We start from the raw sequence: 19995 nt of genomic DNA, 5'->3' as shown, positions 1-19995 counted from the left end.
TGAAGACTCATCTCTTTACACAGCAATTAAATGAGCATTGAACTATAAGCTGCACTTATTTTATTGTACTTCACTGTGTATTGTAGCTTGTTGTATTGTATTGTATCTTATTGTTACTGTATTGCATTGAATGGCACAGAGTTCTGCGTTCAACTCTGGTTCTTTTTCTCTTGGTGTCTGCAGTGACATTTTGTCTCTAGCAGTATCTGAGCTCAGGTCTGTCTTTTTCTCTAAGCTATTGGTAACTAGCAAAGATACTTTCTCTAGATTGACAAAGTAAGATATTTCTCTAGATTGTAAGTCGCTCTGGATAAGAGCGTCTGCTAAATGCTGTAAATGTAAATGTAAGTTTACAGTTTTCAATGAGAGCAGTGGGTTCCATGCATGCATCTGCACATGGGCATGTTAGTGCCATTGGGCCATTGTCCATTTTATCAGCTCCACTTACTGTATAGGGTCACTTTGTAGTTCTACAGTTACAGACTGTAGTCCATCTGGTTCTCTGATACTTTGTTACCCACTTTTACCCTGTTCTTCAGTGGTCAGGACCCCCATGGACCTTCACAAAGCAGGTACTATTTGGGTGGTGGATCATTCTCAGCACTGCATTCATGCTGATGTGTGATGGTGGTGTGTTATGGTGGTCCAGTACTGAACTGAACTTAAGGGAATAGAAATCTCCTTAGTTTTTTTCCTCCTTTCTGTCTCGTTTCATCTACTGTGCATTTCAAATCCTAATAAAAATACCAAAAAAAAAAAAAACAAAATAACTTTTCAGAACCTTTTTGTAACCTCTGTCTCTCTCTCTCTCTCTCTCTCTCTCTCTCTCTCTCTCTCTCTCTCTCTCTCTCTGTTCTGCAGGTAGTATTGTGTACCTGGGGATGATGGTGGGAGCATTCTTCTGGGGCGGTTTGTCAGATAAAGTGGGCAGGCGGCAGTGCCTGTTGGTGTGTATGTCCGTCAACGGCTTCTTCGCCTTCCTGTCCTCGTTCGTGCAGGGCTACAGCACGTTCCTCTTCTGCAGGATGCTCTCGGGGTTTGGGTGAGTGCCTCCTCTTCAGGATTAAGAACAGCTTGGAGAATTCTATCTGGTACATAATTTAAAAAGATGGTTCTTTAAAGGCTTTTCAGTAAAGGGAATGGCTCTGTTTAGAACCACGAGTTCTGTGTAATGTAATGTAATGTAATGTAATGTAATGTGTAGATTCGTGCGCATGCTTAAATGGTTCTTTGCATAGTGAAATGGTTCTTCAGACTGGTGGAGAATGTGTGTGTAGAACCTCTTTGAAAATGGTTCTATATAGCACCAAAAAGGATTCTGCTGTTGTAATGATGTCAAGCTTGTAACGGTAGGAGAATCATATACAACACATTCTAAACTCGTCTGAAGAACCATTTAAGCATATATAGTACTCATAGCTATAAATGAAACCACTGCCTTTACTAAAGAACCCTTGAAGAACCATCTTTTTTAAGTGTGTAGTGTGATTTATCTGAAGATGCGCCTTGGTTTCTTGTTCAAAATGTCAAAGATCTGACACCAGAAAGGAGGACTGTTAAATGCAATAGAGAACCTGGTTACACACATACTGGCCACTTTATTGGAAACCCCTGCTTTGTAGCTCTATTTCCTCTAGCGTTCTTTCATAATCAGTTAGTCTGCACTGTTAGTAATAAAGGTTCTGTTCAGGTACATTTTCCTTTATCTAGGTACAAACAATGTAAATGTTCCCTCAAAGGTCCAACAGTGGTTTTAAGGTCTGATTGTGAAGCTTAAATCAGTTTCTCCAGGTGAAAAGTTGGTATTTGTACCTTTTCATAAACGAATGGTTTAAAACAGAGCAGTAGAATAAAAGCCGGGAGGCGAGGCGGGGGGTGTGGAGATCATTTCAGTGGATTATTATTTCACTGATTTCTGAATTGTTTCTCCTAAACTCCACTTAGGAGAAAAGAGGAGATTAAGATCAGCATTTCACTGTGAGAAGTTCATGAAAAAGTCATGAAAGAGCAAAGCAAGAGTTCTCCTTTTGCCCCTACAGATGCCGATGAGATCTCACACTTTTCTTACGGAGATATCGTTCAGCTGAGACTGGACTGAGATGAGTCAGCCACTAAAGAGTTGAGCCACACGTGTGACAATATTTTGATCAACGTGAGAAACTCAGAGTTTTATTTCTCAGGAGTTAAACTTCAGAAACAGGAGAAAATCACTAAAGTCTCACTCTGATCTCAGACTGGACTTGACTTTGTCTTGGAGAAGAACCTGAGGTCAAGAGGAGATGTCATTTAGAGCATTTCTTTCCTCTGGGTGTGTTTGTGACAGGCGTGAACGGCTGGAATGTGAATAATCTTAGAACTGTATATTTGACAGATTTGCTGTTGATCAAATTTGTTGCTTGTGTTTGAAACTTTTTTTTTGTTTTATCTTTCCATTCTTACCTGTTAAATGATTGGTGTTGTAGCTGCTCGTCCTCTCTGCAGCTGGGGGCTGCCTCGGCCAACTCGAGGGCTCTTTAATTATCCTCGTCCAGAGCTGTTTTACTCATTTAATTCTAGAGGGTTCTTTACAGCGGTCCAGGGAGCAGTTTATCATTTGATTGGGCTGCGGCAGGAGCTTGACCTCAGTTTGACCTCAGGCTGTAACCGTGGCAATAAGTGCCCTCTGTCTCTCTGTGGGGGTCTCTGCTCTTGGGGAGACGGAGGACCCCCCGCGTCTTCCTGCACGTATACTGTCTGACTCCACGCTGGGATAAACACTCATTTTCACCATCCCTGTTTCTCACTCTGTCTCGTTCTGTCTCACTTTCTGTTTCTTTTTTCTTTCTTTCTCGTTTCTCTCTCTCTCTTATATAACTCTTTCTCTCTTTTCTCTTTCTCTCTCATCTACCTTTTCCTCATATCTCTCTCCTTCTTGTTTCTCTTTCGTTTTGTTCATCCTCTTTCATTCGGTCTCTTTATTTGTCTCTCTCCTCTCTTCCTTTTACTCATATAGCTCTCTCTTCATCCTTTCTCTTTCTACACACTTAAATGGATGGTCCTTCAAGGGTTCTTTATTAAAGAAAATGGTTCTATGTAGCACCAAAATGGGTTTTTACCTTGACATCGTAACAGCAGAACCCTTTTAGGTGCTGTGCAGAACACTTTTCAAAAAGATTCTGTATGGAACCATCTACAGCACACTCTCTCCATCAGCCTAAAGAGCCATTTCACAGCACAAAGAACCCTTTAATCATACTCATGGTTCTTTGTGTGTTCATGGTTCTATATAGAACCATTTTCTTTACCAAGAACCATCTTTTTAAGAATGTGCCTTACTGTTTTGATCCCTCTTCTATCTCTTGCTTTCTTTCTCTCTCTTCTTTTCCCTGCCTCTGTCCGCATTTCTCTTTTCCTCTCTCTTTTTTTTATGTTTCTGACCCCCCACCTAAACACCCCCCCCCCCCCCACCCCGTTTTTATGTCGCTCTGTGCGTAAGTTATGGGTCAGTGCCAGCAGGTTAAAACAGCCCAGTGAGCAGTATGTTCTGCTCTGACATTGCAGTAGTGAGAGAGAGAGAGAGAGGGAGGGAGAGAGTGAGAGAGAGAGAGGGAGAGAGAGAGAGAGAGAGAGAGAGAGAGAGAGGGAGGGAGAGAGTGAGAGAGAGAGAGGCAGGTGCAGTACAGCAGTGTGTTTTATTGCTAATTGAATGAGTGGCCTGTGCTCTGTCCTTGTGGAGGGCTTATCTTCAGCAGTGCTGCTTCTCCAATCTGCAGCCCCTCCACCACCACTACCCCCCCTTTACCCACTCCACATGTGGTCAGAGGTCATCCTCAGACACAGACCTGAAGCAGGGGGTTGACTATATGTATTAATTATGTGTTTAGTGGCTGAGCAGAGATTAAATTCAGGAGACTTATCAGCTCCAACTGAGCAGTGGTGAAAAAACAAAACCTGCTAACTTTGCTTGATGCATTAAACGCCTGATGAGCTCTTACATTTTATCCGTCTAAATTGCTACTGAGGTGTTATGTATATAGAGCTTTTTACAGCAGGTGTTGTCACAAAGCAGCTTTACAGAAAAATCCGGGTCTGCGCTCCCGTGAGTGTCGCCAATGGAGATATTGCCAAGGAAAAAACCTAAGAGCAAGACGAAGAAACCTTGAGGGGAACCCATCCTCCTCTGGTGGACACCAGATAGCAAACGATTCAGATAGCAACACCTTAGTAACCACCTGGAATACCATAGCAACCGCCTGAGACACCATAGCAACCACCTAGCAACACCTTAACAACTGTCTGGGATACCACAACTACCAAGCAAACACCTTAGCAACTGCCTGGGATACCATACCGAATGCCCCGCAACACCATATCACCCATCTAAGATACCATAGCAACCACCTAGCAACACCTCAGCAACCACTGGAAATTTCACAGCAACTACTTTCAACACCCTAACGACCATATAAAATTTGTACGGTTTTCATACAATTAGCAATGAATGGGGTAAAAAAAATTATGTCTGTCTGCTGAACTTCTGCTCGACATATACTATCTCAGGGCAGGCCCCCGAGCATGTTGTTTTGACCTGCACTCATCTGTTTGTCTTTTATCTCATCCCTCGTTTCCACATAGACTCCCATGCATTTTTGACCCCCCCCCCACCAAATTATTTCTTTGCCTGACAGCTGGCAAACTGCATGTCCTCACTCAGAGCAGCATCTTATCCACAGCCATACTGACCCGCACTCCTCTATTCGTCGTTGTTTCATCCCTCATTCCTCCCATAGATTCACATTCATTTTTCACAACTAGCAACCGCAGGGCGTTTTAACACACCACTTAGTTCAGACCCCTCATGCCATAGCAACTGCCTAGAAACACCAACCACTTAGTAACACGTTTCAGCGGTGTAATCACTCAGGAACTGCATTGTTGTAGTTTAAATAATAATTTCTTTAATCCAACTTAACAGTTTGCTGCCTTGAATATAGAGTGTCGTTAGCATCAATATTAGCAAGTTCACAGCCAGCTTTAAATATGCATAATTTATCCATAATCTTCATGTTAATCTTTATCCACCAATTGTGTTTGATGTGTACATTCTTATATTTGTAATTAATCCGACCCAGCTGCTCACGCTGGGTTTGGGCGTCATGTCTTGAATGCATATCAAGCTTGGGTTGTGTTCATATTTTACCCTGCATTTTCACTGACCTCTCCAGGACTCTGTGTAATCCTCTGCTTTTCCCCTGCTCCTCTGCAGGATTGGTGGGGCGGTGCCCATCGTGTTTTCGTACTTTGCGGAGTTCCTGGCACGGGAGAAGCGCGGGGAGCACCTGAGCTGGCTCTGCATGTTCTGGATGATAGGTGGCATCTACGCCTCCGCTATGGCCTGGGCCATCATCCCCCACTACGGTGAGTCAAAGCACCTGCGGTTCAGTTCAGCCCTTTCTCGGTTCAGTTCTGTTCGGCGCTCGGTTCAGACAATTTGGTCTGTATAAACCTCACATAACACATCACACATACATTTACCGCAAAGTGTGCAAATACAGTTCAGAAGAAATGAGAATGAGAGAATGAAGAGATTCTACTCTTTTACCTCTTCTCTTTTATACTCTTCTTTTCTCTCTTACACTCTTCTATTTTTTTACTGTTCTCTTTACATCTTTCATTTTTTCTTCTTCTCTCTCTTCGGTTACGTTCTCTTCTCTTCTCAAACTCTTCTGTTCTTTTCCTCTTCTCTTCTCCTCTCTTTCTGTCTTATCTTTTATCCTTTTATCTTCTTTTCCACAATTCTTTCCCTATCCTCTTCTCTTCTATATTTTGTTCCTTCTCTTCTCATTTTGTGATCTTTTACTTTTCTCTTCTCCACATTTACTCTTTTCTTCTATTCTTTTTCTATTATTTTAGTCTTCACTTCTCATCTGTTCTGGTCTCTTGTTCTTTGAATACATCAGTGTGAAATTCAGCTGTGTGTGAAATCACTTTATACAACAGTGAAATCCGGCCACGCCAGCTGATTGGTTGAGTCATTCTAACCGTGCTGTTATTTCACAGGTTTTTCACAAACACTATCACTCCGCTGAGACACCGTTGCTAAGCAATGACTTTGACAGCTATAGGAGACGCTCAAGCCATCTGAACGTTTTTACTTCTTACTTTGCCACTAACAGAAAATGGACACTTTTAAGGTCACATTTGACCGACAGCCGATTTGGTCCGACTCTGAAGACGAGACGACACTAAATTCCCAAACTGTCATCACCGCTGAGCAGCTTTCCAGTCGGCAGCTGTGACAGAAGAACAGCTAAACAACCTGGAATCAGCCAGAAATGAACCCAACACCATTCGCCAAACTAAACGGGCTGTAAGAAGCTTTACAGACCGGCTGGAACATAACAACATTAATACTGATCTGGAAAAACTGACCAAACTGAGCTGAACCTGATATTGGGTCAGATTTATGGCTCAGTTCACACTTCAGAAGGCAGGGCTTACAGCAGACTGAGCAGCAAGTGGGTGGAGCTCGTTACTCTGATGTAGCAACGAGCTGCTCGTTAAGGAGCTATAATTTGGCAGAAGGAGCTGAACATTGTAACATATTAAACGCCGCGTTCACGGCCAGTTTATTCATTTCTTCATATAAAAGCGAAACACAAACCACTGAGGATGATCTACGGCAACCAAATCACAGCCGTGATGTTATTATATAACACACTCCCTCTCGTGTTCTATTGCTTGAGCAACACTCGCTAATTGGTGCTGTATTGCAAGTATATTAGCCTCAGTTCCACTGCAAAACTACAGAAGCAAATGTGCTGTGTCTGACCAGCTATACTGAGCAAATCTGATTTTGAGCTGTCGCTTTAATGTCTCACTGCTTTTTCTGTACCTTTGTGGTTTGTCTGATTCTTTTTGACAGTAGCATCAAATATTAAAGCCATATCCCCAGATTCAACACCTCACCTCAGCTAATGAGACACGTCACTCAGCAAGTGCTTTTACTCGAGGCTGCAGAATTAGGTCCAGTCTGATCGGATTAAAGAGTTATTGGGTGTGAATTAATGGAATTACAGCCCCCCTGAAAAGAGGATCAGCGTAAAGAAGGAGGGATAGAGCAGCGTGAGGAAGGATTCTGCAACAAAAGAGAAGAGAAGAGGTCGTCTGAGGGGAGCAGAGAAAGCGAGAGAGCATGGAGAGGAGCGAGGGAGGGAGAGAGAGTGAAATGATTAATGTACGCCGGGTTAAGGATATTTAAAGGATGAAGGCGCACAATACTGAATAACAGCAAACAGAGAGAGAGAGAGAGAGAGAGAGAGAAGTGGATAAGATGAGGGTGGCAGAGCGAGAAAAAGGTAGAAAGTAGCCTGCAGAAGAAGGTGAGAAGAAAAGGAAAAGGGGGAGGACAAAAAGAAAGGAGAAGGGAGAAAAGAGAGATGGAGGGGTAGATGGGGGGTGGAGAGATAGCACTTTGTAATTCATCACTATCACAGCACAGGAAATAAGAAGTGAAAAAAGGAGAGATAAGGGCATGATGGAGGGATGCAAGAGGACAAGCAGAACCCCCTCTGCATCTCTCTGTTCCTTTTAATCAGAACCAATTCCTTTTTCTCCTTCAGCTCAACCTGCAGTTTCATCTCCTCTCTACTCCTCTTTTCTGCTCTCTTTCTCTCTTCTCTTCTTTTTCTATTCACGTCACTTTTTGCTTCTCTTCCCTTCAGCTCCTATCGTTTCTCCTTTTTCTGCTTTTTTCTTCACTTATTTTTTCTTCTCTTCTCCTCCCCTTCTTTTCTTCTCCTCTTTCTCACTTCTCTCATTTTCTTTCCTCTTCAGCTTTTCTCTTGCCTTCTTTTACCTTTGCTTCTTCTCTTCTCATCTTTTGTCTTTTCTTTATTTATTCTCTTCTCTTTACTTCTTTTCCCTTGTTTTTCATTCTCCTTTTTCATCTCTTCTTTCTTCTCCTCTCCTTGTTTCTCTTTCTAGCTTCTCTTCAGCTCCACCATTTTTCCCCCTTTCCCCCTTTTCTCTTCACGTCTTTTTTCTTCTCTTCTCTTTTTCCTTCTCTTTCTTCCCCAACCTCTCTTCTGTTCTCTTCTCTTCTCCCATTGTAACAGGGAGCATGGAGGCAAATGCACGTGCTGAGATAAATGAGATTTATTAAGGGCAAATCAAAAATCAGGTTCATAACAGTCCAAAGTCAGATGGCCAACTCGGATAGATCGGGGGGCAGAAATTACAGAATCCGACAGAATCCAACAGAATCCAACAGAATCCAACAAAGACCAGTCCATGAAAACACAGGGCTTAAATAGAAGAGGGCTAACGAGGGTTCACAAGACACAGGTGGAAACACAGGTGAGAATAATCAGGGGAGGAGTCACCAAAACAAGGGGGCGGGCTAGGAAACCAAAACAAATGCACATGGAAGATCAAAACACAACACGACCACATGGACAGGACTGGGAGGGGCCAATCGTGACACCCATCCTCTTTTCTCTTTTCTTCTCTTTCTTCTCTGCTCTTCTCTTCTTTTATTTTCCTTCCTTCACTTTTCTTCTTTTTCTTCTCTTTTCTTTCTTCTCCTCTTCTCTTTTCTCTTCTCTTTCTCACTTCTATCCACTTCTCTTTTCTTCTCTTGTCTTCACGCCCTCTTGTCTTCTATCTTTGTATCTTCTCTTCTTTCTATTCTCCTCACTTCTTTTTTTTATTTTTTCTTCTCTTTTCTCGTCTCTTCTCTTGCTGCAGTTTTTAGCTATGCAACATCTTTTGTCCATTTTTATAGAGAACAGTTTGTCATACAGTGTCAGAAGCAGTTCGTGCCTCGTGCCTCATGCCTCATGCCTCATGCCTCATGCCTCGTGCCTCGTGCCTCTGCCACAAAATTTCACATTTCGGCCACTAAAAATGTGCAACCTGTGGCCAGAGCGGCCAACTGCCTTGGAGATTTTTCCCTTTTCTCACCAGAGCAGATTCATGTTGTGCATGCTTGAGCAAGTTACAATTAACATGTTACTATAATTCTGACTACATAATCTTAATTTGGCCACAAGATTAATTTGCACAGTAGCCTGAGTGGCCAGAGGCTTCAGTCAAAAAACACATTAACAATTAGAAGAAACTTAACCATTTACCAAATTATCACTTTAACAGTCCAGTCATGAGCTCATACTCTAAATGACTGAGTATGTTGTAGGCCAGATGTCGGCAACCCAAATGTTAATTAGAGCCATTTTGACCACCTTGGGAGCCACAACATGTCCATTTTGCCATCTTGGCTGTAAATGTGTCTCAGTATGTGCTGATGTGATAGTAGCTCAGCTATAGCTGCTTTTCTCACATCTCCAGCAGGAAACTTTCCCACAAAAGCAGAACAGCTTCTTGTAAAATGTCTCTTAACGTTTGACTTTACGTGGCTGATCTTTCACCAACTCAATTCTCCTGTTATACTTTAAATGCTGCCTGAGAAGCCAGAATGTAACAATGTAACAAGTGCACCATTTAAGGTGGAACCGGAGAATTTGAATGAGAAGCTGGTGAATGAGAAACTGACTTCAGCCTCGCAACCTTTTTAGTGTTTGTCAGTTTCTCATTTGCAGATTAAACATATCAGGAAACCAGCTGGAAAGAATATAAACACAAACAAGTCCATTCACCTCCAAATGATCTATGTTTGCCTTAAATCTCTCTCTTTACCATTTCGTTAGTTACTAGCTGGGCAAGATTATTGTCTGCATTGCTATGGTGACCAGCAGTCTGCACTGATCTTCAGGGTTAAAGGGTGAATCAGCAGTTCTAGATTAACTCCAGAGTTTAAGACCATGTACTGTTAAACTGTGTTGAAGGATTAGCAGAGCTTTATTTTACTGTAAAGGAGGAAGATTTTATTATTACCTACTGATCTGATTCAGATGTGGAGTCACAACAGGACAGTAAAAGGGTCGCATGTTGCCGACCCCTGCTCTAGGCAGTGCGAGTGTCCTGCTGACTGTGGTCCAGCCCTGTTCTGTTCTCATTGGCAGAACTTCACCTGACAGCTTTTTATTCCAGTTTAAAAAAAGAACTCCATCGTTCTCTCCTCCCTCCTTTCATCCGCCGAGCGACTGCAACTCGTAATTGAGGTCAATTGATTAGCCGTTCTTGTTTTACCACCTCGGTTTTTTCTTTCGTTCAGAGGCAGTGGTGTGTGTGAACACGGTTCTGCCGCAATGCTCCCATCTCTGTGGTGTGTGTGAGGGGGAGGGGTGGATGACTGGTACTGGTGTGTGTGTGTGTGTGTGTGCGTGTGTGTGTGTGTATTCCCCTAACTTTATAGATTTAATGCAGATTTTCTGTATAAAATGAGGGAGAGATCTTAAAGCTGTTACTGGTTCAGGTTATTTTCCGCTGTGTTTGTGCTTTATTACTGCACTGATTTATGAATCTGACACTGACTCTGCATTATCTTTGGTTTATAAGTGTCTCACTGTTTTTGTCTATCTCTAAAATATTCCAGCAGCTCATTTACGCACAGGGTGGACGGCCTTACCTTTGCCTTCAGTGATCAGATCTGTTTAAGTGAAAATGCACTGCAGTGTTTAAATGAAGACTTATGACTTAGTAAGACAGGAGAACAAGATAGTTCATTTGTGGCCATGACATAGAGAAGTGTGCGAATGAAACTGTTAATTCGTGGCCACAATTTATTAAGACACAGGAGTGAGACAGTTGAGTCATGGTCACGGCTTTATAAGGCTTAGGAACAAGATAATTAAGTCATGGCCAGGATGAGTAAAATGTCAGAATGAGATAGTTGAGTCTTGGCCACGACTTAGTAAAGTGTGGGAATGAAACAGTTTGGTTGTGGCCAAACTTAGTAAGGCAGTTAAGACAGTTAAGTCACATTCACGATTTAGTAAAGTATGAGAATGACATAGTTAAGTTGTAGCCGCAACTTAATTAGGCATGGACTGTGGCCATGACTTAATAAGGTGTGTGAATGAGACAGTTAAGTCATGGACATGACTTAATAAAGTGGGAGAACGAGATAGTTAAGTCATGGCCACAACTTAATAAAATGTGATAACGAGATAGCTAAATCATGACCATGATCAGCAAACTGTGGGAGCAAGATAGTTAAGATGCGGCCATGACTTACTAAGATAAGGGAATGAGACAGTTAAGACATGACCACAATTTAATAAAATATAGGAGCAAGACAGTTTAATCACAACCACAACTTACTAATGCATTAGGAATGAGATAATTTAGTTAGTGTGTGTGTGTGTGTGTGTATGTGTGTGTGTGTGTATATGTGTGTGTGTGTGTGTGTGTGTGTGTGTGTGTGTGTGTGTGTGTGTGTGTGTGTGTGTGTGTGTGTGTGTGAGCATTGGTTCAGGCAGGTGGCTGCGCTCCATTATACTCCTAATCCATTTAATGAGATTCTCCACAGCAGCAGCTAAACACACACACACACACACACACACACACACACACACACACACACACACACACACACACACACAGATAGATGAGAGGAATGTTATAACACAGAGCTCAAGAAAAATAGGTTGTAATCCTAAACAGACTTACATACACAGCTGATCATCTAACACCCGCATAACACACTGCTGAACATAAACACTCACACACACACACACACACACACACACACACACGCACACACACACACACAAACACACACAGTGCTTTACTAACACACTCAAAGTACTGAACTGAACTGAATTACTTAACTCAAGTGTGCAATTTCACATGAAATCTAATTTCTTATATTAACATATATATTTTAATAATATATTAAAAAATCACTTAAACACATTTATATACACCGATCAGACCGTGCAGCTGGAGTTTTTAAACACCTCAGTGTCGCTGCTGGACTGAGAATAGTCCACCAACCAAAAATATCCAGCCAACAGCGTCCTGTGGGCAGCGTCCTGTGGGCGGTGTCCTGTGACCACTGATGAAGGACTAGAGCTGGACTAGAGGATGATCAGCACAAACTGTGCAGCAGCAGATGAGCTGTCATCTCTGACTTTACACCTACAAGTTGGACCAACAAGTAGGCATGTCTAGTAGAGCGGACAGTGAGTGGACACAGTGTTTAAAAACTACGGCAGCACAGCTGTGTCTGATCCACTCAGACCAGCACAACACACACTAACACACCACCACCACGTCAGTGAGTGCTATATCAAAGCAAATTTTTCATGTCATTCATGTCTTTTTTTCTATAAATATGTCTGTCCCACATTTACATGACCTTACCCTGACCCTGATCGATGGAAGCAGAAGATGTATCTTCTTATTATGCAGCTTATAAATAATATATTTTACGTTAGTCATTGCAAACAATTTAATATTCATATTATTCATGTGTTGCTTTCCATTTATAATGAAAAACAGCAAAGAGGTATTTACAGTGCAGTGCTGCCAGATAGTGATCTGAACTTCTTTTGAGTTCTTTTGGTAACTATCAGAGAGCTTTGCCGGATAACGATCCAGGCTTTGAGCATGTCTGGTAAGAGGACACTGAGCCGGACGGGATAAATATCCGACTCTTCGGCCTCCGGAGAGAGGCTGCGCTGCCAGATAATGATCCAGCCTTTCAGGTTCAGCGGTAAAAGAGAGGGCGGGGCTGCCAGATAGTGATCTCACAGCTGTGTCTGCCTGTGTATGAGAGAGAGAGAGAGATGCGGAAGATAGCGCTGTTGTTCAGGCCTTATCTTCTATAGGCCTCATATCCACACTGTCAGACATGTTGCTGTGACATAAAAACAACAACAAAGGAAGAGAGGGAAATGAAACATGACTATATATTTATTCCTCTTTTCTCTTAGCGTCTTCCAGCAGGTTTGCAATGTTTAGTCCTGCAGTTTTCACTCTTGTTTTTCTATACTTTCAATTTCACTACATGACAAATGTTTGTTTTCTCATTTGTTATTTATTGCACCGTTTGAAAGCACAGCTGACCGTTACATTGTGTGAGCACTTCATGATGAATGGACCAACAAAAATGCGCTGTTAGTAATGAAGGATCTGTGCAGGTACATTTTACATTCATCAAGGTACAAACAGTGTAAATGTTCCCTCAAAGGTTCTACAGTGGTTCTAAGGTCTGATTGTGAAGCTTAAATCAGTTCCTCCAGGTGAAAAGTTGTTATTTGTTCCTTTTCATAACCGAATGTTTTAAAACAGAGCAGTAGAATAAAAGGCTGGAGGCGAGGCGGGGTGTGTGGAGTCAGTCCAGCTTAGAACAGATCATTTCAGTGGATTATGGTTCAGTTATGTTCCCTGACTAAAGGTAATGAGATGTAATTGTGAGGGTCCCACCCCAGTGACAGTTTCATACCTTCATACTTTCCTGCCATAAACTGGTGATTGTTTTTAATAACTTCCATGGGTTTAAATAAATCCACGTGGTTGCTAAGGTCTTGTTGGGCCGTTGCTATTGTATCCCCGGTGGTTGTTAAGCTGTTGCTAAGGTATCCTAGGTGGTTGCTAAGGTGTTGGCAGGCTGCTGCTACAGAATTCCAGGTGGTTTCTAAGGTGTTGCTTGGCCGTTGCTGTGCTATCCCAGGTGACCATGAGACTGTTACAGGGCTGTTGTTATGGTGTCCCAGGTGGCTGCTAAGGCTTTAAGTTGGAACAGGGAAATTCCACCTCTGCGTTTAACTCATCTGTGCAGTGAAAAACCACATACATACTAGTGAACACACACACTAGGGGGTAGTGAGCCCACTTGACCTGGGAGGTGGGCAGCCCTATCCATAAGGCCTGGGAAACAGTTGGGTTAGGTCCCTTGCTCAAGGGCATCGCAGTCACATACTGTCAGCACAGTGGATTGAACCAGCAACCTTCCTGTCACAAGGGTCATTCCCTAACCTCTGTTGCTAGGCTGTTGCTATGGTATCCCAGGTGGTTGCAAAGGTGTTGCTCAGCTGTTGCTATACTGTCCCAGGTAATTGTAAGGCTCTTGCAGGGCTCTTGCTATGATATCCTAGATGATTACTAAGGTGTTGTTAGGCTGTTACTATCGAATCCTAGGTGTTTTCTAAGCCTTTGCTGTGCTATTGTAGGTGATCGTAGGACTATTGCAGAGCTGTTGTCGTGATATCCCTGGTGGTTGCTAAGGTAATGCTATGCTGTTGCTATGGTATCCCATATGGTTGCTATGGTGTTGCTAGCCATTGCTGTACTGTCCCATGTAATTGTAGGGCTGTTCCACAGCCATTGCTATGGTATCCCCGGTGGTTGATAAGGTGTTGTTCGGCTATTGCTGTGCTATCCCAGATGATTGTAGCGCTGTTGCTTTGGTATGCCACATGGGTACTAAGGTGTTGTTAGGCCAATGCTATGGTATCCCAGGTAGTTGCTAAGGTGTTGCTATACTTGTATGATGGTGACCGAAGGTCCAATCAGTTAAAAAAAGACTTAGGTTTTTTTTTGTTTTTTGTTTTTCTTTTTTTGATTTTGTGATTCTAGCTAGAAAACTGTAGGACAAGTAGCACTGGCAATTGTTGATGCTAGAATAATAATAGCATAGGATGAAGAAAATGAAGAACAGAACGTCATTAAACTTAACGACAATTGTGTCATTAATTACTTTTACATTGTCTGTTCACATAACAATAACCTTTCATTAAATTCAAGTCGCAATAAAATATCTAACCTTCTACTTACAAACACGAATTAAGGTTTTCATGTCAAAACGTATTAAACAGCACTTTAATAATGTATATTTTTCTTCATCAGCTACAATGTTTGGAGTGGGCTACACTTACAAGAGATGTCAGTGCTGGATTATGATTAACATCACCTTCATTAGAGGAATAAAAATGTGTGTTTTTGACAAACTGTGTTATAGATCAGTTGTTAGCTTAGAGAGAGGAAGGGAGAGGTGTGTAAAGAAGTGTCTCTCTCTCTCTCTCTCTCTCTCTCTCTCTCTCTCTGATCAGTTCTCTGTGGTAGTGTAAAGTGTCGGCAGTAATTGTGTGAGTGCTGTATTTGTGTTTTGTGCTAAATATTGATTTTTGTCTCTGTCCTAACTCACTTTTACAGAATAGCAGCTCGCTGGAGACCCCAGTGTACTTGTTAATCGCGGTGAAAAGAGTACTGAACTACAAAGCTGTGAGTTTCAGGTGTACTTTATTTAGTTCTGTGTTCTCCATGCAGGCTGGAGTTTCAGCATGGGCTCGGCATATCAGTTCCACAGCTGGAGAGTGTTTGTGGTGGTGTGTGCACTGCCATGCGTGTGCGCGGTTGTAGCCCTCACCTTCATGCCTGAGAGTCCTCGCTACTACCTGGAGGTAAGACCAGAGTGTGTGGTGGGCTGCTTTTGGATGGTTTCTGCCAGATATTTTCAAACAGTATCAGACCTTCATAATCTTAATCAGAATAACTGGTGGTGTGTTCAGGCAGGGACAGGGTTTACTGTGACTGGCAGAGGACCTGTGGCAAAAGATTCCAGTATGATCATGATCAATAATGTATATCTCATCATTCAGGCTCCTCATCACTAACAATGAGTGTGTTTTCATGCACTTAATAATCTAATAACTGCAGAAAATCTGATCAAGTCGTTCACGTGCACTTAGATGATCAGATAATGGGGAAACGAACGAACGAACGAACGAACGATAGATAGATAGATAGATAGATAGATAGATAGATAGATAGATAGATAGATAGATAGATAGATAGATAGATAGATAGATAGATAGATAGATAGATAGATAGATAGATAGAAAAAAGAAATTTAGCAGGTCTACATGAGTCAGACAGTAAACAGATTTCTGCCAGTAAACTCATAGAAGATGATGTAAAACTCAAACTTCATGCCATGGGTTTTTTTAAGGAAACCGCACCATTTTACCTAAAAATATAAACATACATCTTCTAGAAGATGAAGAATCCTGTATGTAAATCCTTCAGGTCGTCAAGCATGTATTTGGTTTCGGCTTCTCTCCAAAAGTGTTTTACTGCATCTCACTTGTAAGTCACTCTGGATAAGAGCGTCAGATGTAAATGGGTCGGCAACCCAATGTTAAGAAGAACCATTTAACCCTTTATACAAAAATCAAACCACCTTGGGAGCCACATTTTACATCCATTTTACTATATTGGCTGTAAATATGTCTCAGTATGTGTACTAGTATAGGCAAAAAATATATAATATAAATAAAAACACTGACTTACTTTGCTCTATTTTAAGCTTTAGCTCAGCTGTAGCTGCTTTTCTCACCTCTCCAGCAGGAAACTTTTAAACAAAAGTAAAACAGTTGCTGTAAAATGTCTCTCAACGTTCAACTTTTTACGAGGCTGATGTTGCTTTTCATTCGCCAGCTTTTTCTTTGAATTTTTTCCATTTTCTTCTAGATTTGTGTACGTTTTAGAGAGTGACAGAAGTAAAGCATATAAATAATGAGATCACTTTTTCTAGGTGAGAGAAGTCGTTTGAAGTTGTCAGAACAAAACCTTGTATCTCCATTTTTCATGTATGTCCATTTTTTGACAAAGTTTGAAAATACCTGTTGCTCTGTGCATTTCGTGTAAACTTCATGATGAATGGACCAAAAGAAATGACCCAAAATGACTTGGAAACACGTCTGGATCCATTGACTTGCATTAAAATTAAAGTAGGTTTTTTTGCGTCTCCTGTAAAGTCGTCGTTTTGGAGATACAACTTTTTGTCCTGAAAACAGCGAATTACTCTTTTGCATTGGATTAATGTTTTTGAGTAACTATCTCATTTTTATTCTCCTCTCTGTAGATGGGGAAGCATGATGAGGCGTGGATGGTGCTCAAACAGATCCATGACACCAACATGCGTGCCCGCGGAGAGCCGGAGAAAGTATTTACTGTGAGTATTTCTACTCTCATTTAAGAAGGCAGTGATTTGGGGCAGTCGTGGGCTGGAGGTTAGGGAACCAGCCTTGTGACCGGAAGGTCGCCGGTTTGATCCACAGAGCCGACAGCACATGACTGAGGTGTCCTTGAGCAAGACGCCTAACCCCCAACTGCTCCCCAGGCGCTGCGGATTGGGCTGCCCACCACTCCGGGAGAGTGTGCTCACTGCCCCCTTGCTTACTAGAGTGTATGTGGTGTTTCACTTCATGGATGGGTTAAATGTGGAGGTGAAAGTTCCCTGTTGTGGGACTAATAAGGGTCTCTTAGTAAAATGTTTCCCTTTTCTTCTGTACTTTATGTAACTCTCTGTCTCCACCTGTAGGTGAACCGAATAAAAATCCCCAAGCAGCTGGATGAGCTGGTGGAGATGCAGTCCGAGTCGGCAAACCCAGCAGCTAAAGTGCTCTTCCGCATCCGGAGTGAACTCCGTGGGGTGAGTCCAGCTGCTGCAACACATCAGTTCTGAGCCTCTAATCTCGTCTTTGGTGCAGTGGAACCAGCAGGTCATTTTCCAGTTTCAGGATCTATCAGTTAGCCAGATGTGATCTCATAATAAGAATACATGTTTGGGGACTTTTGTTGCTGAGCTGCGGTGCAAGTAAGGATACGCCCTCTTTAAAACCCCACCCCCAAATTCCTCTAGCCTAGGGGTGACAAACTCACCCAATAAAAGGGGGCCATATTAAAACTGACAGGCATCCTTTCTTTGCTGCAAGTTCATTAATACTTGGGCTCAGTTTCTGAGCTGCTGAGCTGACATTAGTGTATTTATATGGTTGAACTGCAGCTGAAGTGCCACTGGTGGGTTTGGTGATATGACTGGTTTAGAATTGAGGTGTAGCTGCTGTTGTTGGAGTAGGAGATTAAGAGCACACATTACCTTGCAGTGCATGCTGGGGAATGTAGTGCAGCACATTGTGAAACTATTATTAATAGAAAATGAAATTACTTTTCTGGGCCATTTAGGATTGTGCAGGCCTTGTTTGACACATAAGCTCCAGTCTGTGCTCTTTTAATGTCCACAGTACAGTTGATAACTCAAAGTGGGCCAGCCAGCGAAACGCTATTGACAGCTTACATTTACATTTACAGTATTTAGCAGACGCTCTTATCCAGAGCGACTTACAAAAAGTGCTTCATTTATCTAGAGAAAGCATCTTTGCTAGTTACCAGTAGGTTAGAGAGAAAGACACTCCTGAGCTCAGATACTGGTCAAAACAAAAAGTCACTGTTGATACTGAGAAAAAAAGGAGCAGAGTCAATACATTTCAATAAGTGCAGCACAATACATTAGAATCAATACTTAACTCAGTTCTCAGTTTAACTCAGTTCTCATTTAAGTGCTGTATAAAGAGATGGTCTTCAGTCTGCGTTTGAAGACAGCAAGAGACTCCACTGTTCGGACAGCCAGTGGGAGTTCTTTCCATCACCTGGGCGCCGGACAGAGAAGAGTCTCGATGCATGTCTTCCACATATCTTGAAGGATGGCTGGTCAATGGGCAGTGGTGGGCTGGAGGTTAGGGAACTGGCCCTGTGACCGGAAGGTCGCCGATTCGATCCCCAGTGCCGACAGTCCATGACTGAGATGTCCTTGAGCAAGACACCTAACCCCCAATTGCTCCCCAGGTGCCATGGATAGGGCTCCCCACCACTCTGGGCAAGTGTGCTAACTGCCCCCTAGTGTGTGTGTGTGTGTGTGTGTGTGTGTGTGTGTGTGTGTGTGTATTTGCTAGCATGTATGTGGTGTTTCACTTCATGGATGGGCTAAATGCAGAGGTGGAATTTCCCTGTTTGTGGGATTAAAAAGTATCACTTAACTTAAGCCGAGCTGGACTCAGCGCTTGGCTTTTCAAATCGGAATTGAAAATGTCAGATTCTGTGTTTTTGCTGTTCACGCAGCCACAAATAACATCTTTATCACATATGATCGAAAAGATTCAGATTTGGGCCACTTTTACCTGCTGTGTAAACACAGCCAAAGTGAGCTCATCAAAACTTGGTGAAGGATGCGTCTTCCGAGGATGTGAGTGAATTATTTACTATTGTCATCACATCTTCATCAGTAATGTTGATTTTTCAGCAGGTTCTCCTTTTGGAGACGGTCGTGTGATGTACGGTGTGAGGAGAATAACTCCCAACCTGATGCCTCTGATTTCTAAATGGTTATTTCAGGCTTTAGAGGGCAACTCACAGCAACTCAGTTACACAGCTTCTTTAACGTTTAACAGAAAAATCTTACATAGTGCAGCTTTAGTAGTAATAACTTTATTGACCCAAGCCTTTAGGCCAGCCTTTACTATAGGGTTGTTACTATAGGGTACTAGATTGGGTTGGGGATCATTTACAAAGCTCAGTACATGCACCTATCTAGACGTTTAGAGTGACGTTAAGGTTCTCTCTGTATATCTGGAGTATGTATGTATGTCTGTGTGTGTTTATAGATCTGGCTGACGTTCCTGAAGTGCTGGGATTACCCAGTGAAGGACAACACAGTGAAGCTGGCCATAGTGTGGTTCTCTCTGTCTTTCGGGTAAGAAACAACAGTCCAATCTCTTTTTTTCTGTTTTTTTTTATATATACACTGATCAGGCATAACATACATTAGGACCACCGCCTTGTTTCTGAGCTCATTGTCCATTCTATCAGCTCCACTGCAGTAACACTGATGTGGTGGTGTGTTAGTGTGTGTTGCGCTGGTCTGAGTGGATCAGACACAGCAGTGCTGCTGGAGTTTTTAAACACCTCAGTGTCACTGCTGGACTTAGAACAGTCCACCAACCAAAACAATCCAGCCAACAGCGTCCCGTGGGCAGCGTCCTGTGACCACTGATGAAGGACTAGAGGATGACCAACACAAACTGCGCAGCAGCAGATGAGCTGTCGCCATCACATTATGTTGCTTGTGTTTAATAGCAGAGGATTAATATAGCCTGGGTTTATTTCTACAGTTCATTTAATAGCACAGGATTAATGTAACCTTGATCTTTCTACAGCTTGATTAACACGGGATTAATAAATCCTGGGTTCATTTCTTTAGTTCATTTGATAGCATAGGATTAATAAATCCTGGTTTTGTTTCTACTGTTTGTTTTATAGCACAGGATAAAG

At 42.3% G+C, this 19995-nt stretch overlaps 1 protein-coding gene across 1 annotated transcript in view; it reads left to right on the top strand.

Moving 5' to 3' along the window:
• The window catches only part of LOC108443144 (synaptic vesicle glycoprotein 2C), a 90074-nt gene that overhangs the window by 52472 nt on the left and 17607 nt on the right, over positions 1-19995 (top strand). Inside the window, exons 4-9 of the mRNA XM_017723597.2 lie at positions 862-1042; positions 5246-5397; positions 15154-15287; positions 16751-16840; positions 17210-17320; positions 19329-19417. Coding sequence (XP_017579086.1) covers positions 862-1042; positions 5246-5397; positions 15154-15287; positions 16751-16840; positions 17210-17320; positions 19329-19417 — 757 coding nt within the window. The remainder of the gene's footprint in view (positions 1-861; positions 1043-5245; positions 5398-15153; positions 15288-16750; positions 16841-17209; positions 17321-19328; positions 19418-19995) is intronic.

The sequence above is a fragment of the Pygocentrus nattereri genome, chromosome 16 (genome assembly GCF_015220715.1).
Source record: "Pygocentrus nattereri isolate fPygNat1 chromosome 16, fPygNat1.pri, whole genome shotgun sequence".
Taxonomy (NCBI): domain Eukaryota; kingdom Metazoa; phylum Chordata; class Actinopteri; order Characiformes; family Serrasalmidae; genus Pygocentrus; species Pygocentrus nattereri.
The sequence above is the reverse complement of the archived record's forward strand: the minus strand, read 5'-3'. Positions and strand labels throughout refer to the sequence as shown.